Source organism: Scylla paramamosain, chromosome 22, assembly GCF_035594125.1.
Source record: "Scylla paramamosain isolate STU-SP2022 chromosome 22, ASM3559412v1, whole genome shotgun sequence".
In the NCBI taxonomy this organism is placed as follows: Eukaryota; Metazoa; Arthropoda; class Malacostraca; order Decapoda; family Portunidae; genus Scylla; species Scylla paramamosain.
The window spans coordinates 11932777-11942429 of NC_087172.1; the positions used below are offsets into that span (position 1 = coordinate 11932777).

Genomic DNA, 9653 nt, shown 5'->3' on the forward strand with positions numbered 1-9653 from the left:
AGTTATACTGTAAGTGGTTTGAGTCGTGTGGGGTGTTTTGAGTATATTGTGGGATGTTTTTGTGTGTTATGGGTGTGTTTGGGGGTATATTGAGGTGTAGTGAGTTTGTTTTGGATTTATTTTCTGTTTTAAGTGTTTCAGTGAGTTTGGGTGTGTGTGTCAGGTCTTTTGAGGTGTATTTGATTGTGTGCAAGTAGTTTTGGATCTTTAAGGGTGTGTTTGTGGCGTGTTTGTGGTGTTGAGTGTTGCTTTAAGTGTGTTTTGGATGTTTTGATGTGTTTTGGGTGTTTTTGATGAGTTTTGGGGTGTTGTAGTGTATTTTGGGTGTTTTAAATCTTTTGAGTGTGTTTGGATGAGTTTTAGGTATATTGGGGTGCTTTGAGTGTGTTTTGGATAAATTTAGCGTGGTTGGGGTGGGGTTATTTGGATGTTTTTAGATGTTACGGGGTGTTTTGAGTAAATATTCAATATTTGGTTGTGTTTAGGTGAGTGTAGTGGGTATTTTAGGGTGTTATGATGTGTTTTGGTTGTGTTTTGGATGTTTTGAGTGTATTTTGAGTGTGTTTTGGTAAGTTTTGTTGCATATAGGGATGTTGAGTGTTATATATATATATATATATATATATATATATATATATATATATATATATATATATATATATATATATATATATATATATATATATAATGGGAAGGCAATGAGAAGAGGGATAAAAGAACATGGGATGCACCGCCTGTGTTCATACCGGGATCTGATGTCAGTTCTTGTGAAGGGCCAGAATGCATATTCCTGAAGTCTGGAAGGAGTCGTCCGCCAGCCTGTATGGACACTAGGCTGTAGCTCCAAAACTAACTGTAGGATTCTCTCTAAAATAGTCTCATTGAGATTCTTGCACAAAATTACCTATACGTAACTTAATCTAACCTAACCTAACCGCTACAAGAGTAAATGGGCCGAAAATGATTTTCCTCAGGCTGAACGCCTCATGCAGTTGACACTCTCTGAGAGACGCAAAAAAATAATCAATGGGAACATTCTTGTAGCAGAAATCCTGAACTTTTACCCGTGGATTCAGACTTTTGATGGCGTAAGTGTGTATATATGTACACTTTATGGATTTTGCTACATATTGTTACTAATTGTCAACTTTATTTGTAGGGCTATAATGTATATAGCTATTTATATTTTATAGTAGGTAATTGATATTTAACTACCGGTGCTTCCATTCTCCCTCTCAGGCTCAAAGGCCTCAGTGACGGGAGATAAGCACTCATAACTAAGTACAGTTATTGCAGATGCTCATCTCTGTAACCTTCACTTATAATTATTTGATGCTTATATCTTTACAGATAATCAAGGAGTTCCTGAGATTAGAACCACAAGCGGATGAACCAGACCCAAGAGTAGCAGTTTTGAAAGGGCTGGAGAAATATAGGCTCCCAATAATTGCCATTCTCAGAAAAAGAAAAGCAGTTCCTCTGTATATGGAAACCTTACTTGAACTCTATGACCACGATGAAAGTCAATGTGAGTAAAGTCTAGTTCAACTTGTTCATTTCAGTAGCTGGTAGCAATTTAATATATGTATCTTTTCATCATTAGCAATGCATCTTTCACTTTTATAAGCCTAGTATTCATGAAACTATGCTGCATGCAAAAACCAAACATTGTATTAAGCATGACCTATCTAACTGTAATGCTTGCACCAATTTCTATAAAGGTACTAATTTAATTGTTAAATTCCTGCTCTTCTATCAAATTTTTGGCTGAGTGCTATGGCTAAATAATTGTTTGCAGCATAAGTGATGTTAAAGATTTTAATAGGTGTAAAGCATCTCTCTCTCTCTCTCCTCTCTCTCTCTCTCTCTCTCTCTCTCTCTCTCTCTCTCTCTCTCTCTCTCTCTCGTAAGGAAAGACATTATTTCTAGTGTAAATAAACCCAATAGGCTGTCCAATTTGAAATTTAAAATGTAAATATTATCAATCTTTTTAGAAATGTTAGCTGCATCCTCTTCCCTTGCAGTCCAATAAGACAGGTCATTAATTCGTGTGGAGATAGAATTCTTGGAGTCACCTTTGCCGGCAGTAGCGCAAGTGCAAACAGTCTGATAAAGGTTTCTTCCATGGTTGTGATGAAGTTCAGGACTTCTCACACTGTTTTGGTGGATATGATGAGAAGAATCGGGAGTTCGGAACATCAGTGCGTTATGTCGGGGCATGTAGGTTCGGCTGGGGTTTTCTTTTTTTTCTTTCTTTTTTTTTTTTTCGATCAGTACTCATCATATTCTTACGAGGACTTGCTAGACAAAGCATTATTGTATTATGATATTACCCAAATAGTGTCTCAAATAAAAAACATAACCGCATACTCGTACAAAAGATTTGCTGCTGTGACACAAAGGACAAAAATCATTAGTATACTGGTCGTTCTGAGCATTCAATCAAAATGCTTGTCATTCATATAATTAGTAGAACCATCGAGGAGCTTTATTTTTGTTCATTCTTATGTGATAAAGCAATAATTACAGGAGACTTTTAAAAGATTGGTACTCAAATTAGTGGACTGTCCTGTTGGATGTGACCATATCTTCACTTTTTCCTTACACAGTTAATTTTCTTTTGTTTATTTGATTTACTTATTATCATATTTATTTATATATTTATTTATTTGCACCAGATGCTTGCATAGTTATATTGGGGTTACTTCACCTGCTTGGAGAAAGGAAAGATTCCATTTTTACTAAGGTTAAATTTCAGTACCTTTGATTTTAGAGTGGTGTGTATATATTGAAATTTCAGAATATATTATCACCTTAAGATATACATTTACATATAAATTTTATTTTAATGTCAAAATGTTATTAATGTTTACACTATTATTTCTTCCTTAAGGTACCAGAAAAAGAACTAAGAACAGGGCAGTCTAGTGTGTATTTGATGGTGCACCTGTAGCTGAACCAACATGTATTTCTATGGCTGTAGTCTCATTGGTAGCAGGGCTTTGTGTTTAATATTGAACACCCAAAAAATTTTGAACATTTCCTCCGTTTCACAACATCCCATCTCTTAGGTATCAAGTATGACAAAGGTAACACTTCAAAAACAAGATCTCTACTTGTAAAACTCAATGAAGTAAAGACAGAATTGAGCTACAAAAATGCATAAATCTGCTTCCAAATATATTCAACTCCACACATAATGCCCCTCTCTCTCTCTCTCTCTCTCTCTCTCTCTCTCTCTCTCTCTCTCTCTCTCTCTCTCTCTCTCTCTCTCTCTCTCTCTCTCTCTCTCTCTCTCTCTCTGTCACACACACACACACACACACACACACACACACACACACACACACACACACACACACACACACACACACACACACACACTAGTCAATTACTAGTTAAAGATTAATCAGTGAAATGAATACATAACATTATGTTAATAAGTTTTCTAAAAGGAAAAGAAAATACTTGTACTTCCCCTTCCCCCCAATCCAGTATTCATGAAATCTTACTGAATTGTTATCTTATGTTCTATATATATATATATATATATATATATATATATATATATATATATATATATATATATATATATATATATATATATATATATATATATATATATATATATATATATATATATATATATATATATATAATGAATGGAGAGTAGACACTCTCTCTCTCTCTCTCTCTCTCTCTCTCTCTCTCTCTCTCTCTCTCTCTCTCTCTCTCTCTCTCTCTCTCTCTCCAAATTGGGAAGTATTCCTCATGTACCATATGATGCATATATTTTTATTTATTTTTTATGCATTTTTTTACTTTTTTTTTTTATTTCTCTGTTATTGCAAGTGATACGTGAAGCTTCTTTATTACTGTTCTGAGCATTTCTGTAGATTTGTTTAGTTAGTATATCCCATAGAAATACTCATTTTCTATTTTTGTGTGGCTTTAAAGGATTAATGGTGACGTATGGATATGATCTGTGTTAAAAGCTTGTACAAATAAGGTTAAATGTCTATTTTTGCACTGGTTGTTTCCCTAAGTTTCTTAAAAGTACTGTGATATAATGATTAGCAGTGGACTAATTAATTATTCTTTACAGGGTCTGTAACTCCTTACATTTAATTTATGTTAACTTTACTTACATATTTTTTCCTTTAGTTTATGAATGGGAGGAAGGTTTAATATTCATATCTTAAGAGATGCTTACTTTCTTTTCCACATTGCAAGTTTTAGTGATTAATACTCACAAATGTGTCTTATTTACTTAATGGCTTGTCAAAACAGGTTGTTTTTGTGTTGCTTTTTTTTTTTTCTCATGCTAGGATGAAGTGTTACTAATGGAGTTTATTTTTTACAACTGTTTTATATATCATTACAGTTTTGAGGGGAGTTTTCTGTTAAATGTTCAAGTGAAAAGCATATTATACTATAGATGATAAAAATTAGTGTTTATTTTTTTATTTATTTATTTTTTTTAATGCAATGAAATGGAGGGAACATTTAATTGTATATGAATATATTGAATTTATTACCTATTCTTTCCCTAACCTTGAGACAGAAGTAGCTAGCTGCTAGTATTAAAGGTACTAATGATTCATCATCTGCCTAAGAAAGACTAACTAATTAGTCATTTAATTGACTAACCTATGATCCACTTTACTAATGTGGTTAGTAGAAGCAGTGAACAGTACGAAGGCATTAGTCAGATATATTTGAGTAAGACCATACTCAGGTTGAGTGCTCAGTTAGTCACAAATTGACTAACATTATGTTAGTCACTGTGACTAATGCTGCCACTCGTTCTAGACCCCATGGGTTTTACTAAGAAAAGTTAGTCAGCACGAATAACTTTGGTTTTGTGTGATATAGACGATCACCAGGTTCCCGTTTTGCTTCCTGAATAGTTTTGTTGGTTGAGGACGAGATGGTGAGTGTCATGGTGGGCTTCCTTCTCCTCCTCCTCTTCTGTTGTTGTTGTTGTTTTTGTTATTATTGCTGTTGTTGCTGTAGTAGTAGCAGTAGTTGTTGTTGTTGTTGTTTTCTTCCCTTCGCCCTGTAACGGATTTTATATATATATATATATATATATATATATATATATATATATATATATATATATATATATATATATATATATATATATATATATATATATATATATATATATTACATATTTTTTTATTATTATTTAATATATTAATTCATTTGTTAGATTAATGACATGTACTTCGTTCGGCACTAAACACACACACACACACACACACACACACACAGTCATCAATCATTATCCTTCTGGATCTGTGTGTGTGTGTGTGTGTGTGTGTGTGAATCAGTTAACACCTTTATTAATATGTAAGACTTGTTGACAAAAAGAATTTGCTCATTATATTACCCTGTATTATGTTAGGTTAGATAATGTAAGGTCAGCCTACGTTGCGTTACGTTGAATTAGGTTATATTTACATATATGCTTTTACTATTTTTTTTTTTTTATTGTTCAGAGATTTGATCTATACAAACATGCACAGTTGCAATATATAGTGAACTATTAAAAAAAAGAGTTAACGAACATAGAATTCCTCTTGCAGTTTTAGTAGTACTTTTGTTATTATTCTAGTATAGGTTAAATACCATCTAAGATTTACTGGAGGCTGAGGTGCGAGTGTCCGGGGGCTGGGGGAGGTGGGGATAGCGGCGGCGGCGGCGGCGGCGGCGGCAGTGGTAGTGGTGGTGGTGGTGGTGGCGGACGTCAATAATTTAGAGTTAAGCTAATTTACAGTGTGCTATGGTTGGCTCTCCTTCCAGCCTTCCATTCCCCTCCACAATAATGGAATTAGAACAGGAGGAGGAGGAGGAGGAGGAGGAGGAGGACGTAGCAGACGAGAAGAGAAGAGCGGATATCCAGTGAAGGTTTGGGAGGGAGAAAAGAGAAGAAATTATTAGACAGAAGGAGGAAACATTAAATATATATTATCTTGAGGATACCACAACAAAAATAACCAGAAAAATATATCCATGTATAAAACTATTCTTCCTTTTAACACTTTTATTTCAGTGACGTGAGTGGCGGTTAATTCTTGGTAATGAGGCTGTTAGGATTAAAGCAATTTGGGCACGGTGGCTGTACATTATCCTATCTTCTGCAGGAGCGACCGCCCTCTCGTCATTATCACCATCATCCTTATCATTATTACCGCCCCTCCGTCTTCATCTTCCAATTACGGAACCAAAATATAAACAGGGGAATGATACACACAATTGCCTGTGACGTTTTCTTCTTTTACCGTCTCGTCGCTTTTTTTTTTTTTTTTTTTTTGAGCCAAAGGAAATGTTATGTCCCTTTCCTTACTACTCTTTCCTTTTCTTTCTTCGTCATCCTCCCGCTATGAAGTTTTCTACGTTTTCTTTTTTCCTTCTCTTCCTTTTTTTTTTTTTTTTTACCTGAAGGAAATGTCATACGGCACTTTTATCTCTTCTAATTTCTCTCTCCTTTCCTCTTTCGTCACCTGCTATTAAGTGTTACCAGCAATCACAGATCTCTTCTCTTTTCTTCTTTTCTCTCCTTTTTATTTTTTTTTATACCAGAAGGAAATGTTAAAGTCATTTTCTTCCTGCTCACATCTTCCTTCCCTTCCTTCGTCATCCATTCTCTATCAAGTGATACAAACAACCTCTGTTCTCATGCTTCTCTCTTTCACTTCCCTCGTCTTCCTTTCGCTACCTAGTCCTCGCGGTATCAGAGCATAAACACTCCGCCTTTAGTCTACTTGTCTCCTCTCCTGCAACGAGACCCGGATATATTTTTATGCCCGTAACACATCGCATACTTGTCCGGCAGCGAGAAAAAAAAAGAGGAAAAAAATAAAAAAGTCTTCACCTGCGGCCATAACACCCACCTGGAAGTGTCTTTAATTGCGTAAAAAGTGTCGTAAACTTTAAATGATCAGACCGCAGCTGCATTCATGTCTAGGATTATAGAGCAGCGTAATTATCCTTGCCATAAAGAGAGAGAGAGAGAGAGAGAGAGAGAGAGAGAGAGAGAGAGAGAGAGAGAGAGAGAGAGTGCGGGGAAAGAGCATAAAAAAACGAAATAGCGGTATAATTTCACTCCATGTTGGGCGACCCCCCGCTGCCTCGCCCAGGGGAACACAGCCGCTGCCCGGACGCTCTTTGACTCCACACTCACACCAACACCTGCTCCGATTTTACTTCTGAGCGTCTGAGAGTGAAGAGACGATGTTCTAGATGTTATTAGAACACCTGTGACAAGGAACAAAGAAAGACATATTGCAGTATTCTCAGACTTTTTGCTGCCTTACCTGCTGTACTTTTAACAGGGTATAGTGGAATCTATTAGGGTTTACAAGGGTGTTTTTATATACCTAGCGGTAGTTTAACAAGGATTCTACATCACCATTGTGATAAAACACGTTATGAGAATCTGACAAATCTTTTAATGACATATTCCTTTATCTCTTATACTTTTGATGGGTTCCAGTGGCAGTTATTGGGGTTTACAAGGATGTTTTCATGTTTCTACTAAATGTTTGAGGTTCCGTGTCTATCGCTTTTCTCAAATAAAATCTTAATAAAGCGTCGGACAAGGATGTTATTTTGGCAGTGAATGTTTGAAACCCAGACCTAATTGACGAAAATATGCTTTGGTGTCACATGTGATAACGGAGGCAATTATAAGAGTAAATTTAGGGTAAATTTTAAAGTCACTGGTAGTGAGACTAGTGGGTGTCGTCATGTTAGACACCCCGCCCACTCATCCTTTCGTGCCGGCGATGATACGTTTAACTATGACCTAAGAGTATTCACCCATCCAACCAGCAGTTCTGTCTTTTTTTTGCCTTGCGCGCGCGCGCACGCACACGCACACACACACACACACACACACACACACACACACACGGGTATCCTTGGCGCCGAGCCCCGTGAAGCCCTGTCCGTCTTCGCCGCGGCTAAGGTAAGAATTTCCCGTCCCTCCCTGTCAATATCTAGGGTTTTTTTTTTTTTTTCTCGTGTTTTCTGAGGTTTTCTAGAACTGGGAGGAGAAGGACGGGGAAAAAAAGAGGTGGAGGAGAGAGGAAGAGTATGACGGGGAAGGAAGAAAAGCAGAAGGTATGGAGAAGAGGAGAAACAACATTTCGACTCTGTATCCTTATTTTTTTTGTTTATTGATGGTGTTGGCATTGTTTTGATATTTAGTTTGTTTCTTATAAGAAAAGTATAAAAAGTGATAGTATATAATAAAACCTAGTGTACCTGTGTTTTTGTTTCTCTAAAAAATAAATTCGTCATTTTATTTATTTGATTTTTTCTTATTATCTCGCTTAGGATTGTTTTGGTATTTAATTTGACTTAATTTGAAATAAGTCCATCATTCTATCTGAAAAATTATTTTCTTTATACGACGAGGAATTTGTTTTCTTTATTAATCTGGCAAATAAATTTTTTTTTGCATTCAGAATACGTAATGGAATCTAGTCTGGCTATGTTTTCTTTCGCGATATTATGCCCTTTTTGTGGCCCCGTTCATAAAAGTTGCAGATTGTTTTTTTGGATATTTCGTTATTGTTACTGAGTTCGGTAATTTTTTTTTTTATATTCCAGGTATTAGTTAAAGTATATGGCAAGTCAGAATATGTAGTGCATTCCAGTCTGGGTGTTTTTCTTCTCTCGATTTTCAAAATGAATTACGTAACGTAAATATAAGGGGCGGGTATATCCATAATGACGACACCTAGTCTCGCTACCAGTGCCTGTAAATCTGAGCTAAGTTTACCCTATATTTATCCACAGTATTCCCTTCGTTATTCACATATGACACCAAAACATATTTTTGCCGATTAGGTCGTAGTCTTAAACATCCACTGCCGAAATAGCATCCTTGTCCGACGCGTTGTTAAGATTTTATTTGCGAGAAATGATTGGACACGGCGCTTATACCTTTAGTAGTGGCAGTTTAAAGAGGATTCTGCACCGTCATTGGGGTAAGAAAACCTTACTAATCATCTCAGTGGCTTGAAAATAATCGTGATAAAACTCCAGGTCCCTGAAAAATAGATGGTGATGGAAGAGGTCAAGAGAGAGGAAGGGAAAGAGAGATTAACAGAGTAGAGGAAAAAAAAAAAAGAGAGCGAGATGAAGAGAAATAAAGGGAGGGAGAGATGGATATAGAGAATTAGGGAGAGGAAGAGAGATAAACGGAGGAGGAAAGAGAGATGGACAGAGATAGACATAGGAGACATAGGATAGAGGAAGGAAGGAAACGAGAGAGAGAGAGAGAGAGAGAGAGAGAGAGAGAGAGAGAGAGAGAGAGAGAGAGAGAGAGAGAGATGAACAGAGATGAACATAACATAGAGGAATGAATGAATGAATGAATGAAGGTAGGGAGGGAGAGTAAGAGAGAGAGAGAAACGGAGAGAATGGGAGAAAGATAGACAGGGGAGAGGAAGAAAGATAGGGAAAGGAAAAGAGAGAGGAATAGAGAGATGGAAGCAAAGGAGGGAGAATGAATAAAAAGAGAAAGAAGAACAGAAGGATGGAAGGAAGAGAGGGAGAGGAACAAAGATGAACACCAAGATAAAAGGAAGGAAGGAAAAGGGAGGGAGAGGGAGAGGAAGGAAGATGAGAAATAA

The 9653-nt window shown here is 36.3% G+C and overlaps 1 protein-coding gene across 1 annotated transcript in view; it reads left to right on the top strand.

Moving 5' to 3' along the window:
- Positions 1–9653, top strand: part of LOC135111818 (uncharacterized) — a 78366-nt gene that overhangs the window by 17963 nt on the left and 50750 nt on the right. Inside the window, exon 4 of the mRNA XM_064025527.1 lies at positions 1351–1528. Within this exon, the coding sequence (XP_063881597.1) occupies positions 1351–1528 (178 nt within the window). The remainder of the gene's footprint in view (positions 1–1350; positions 1529–9653) is intronic.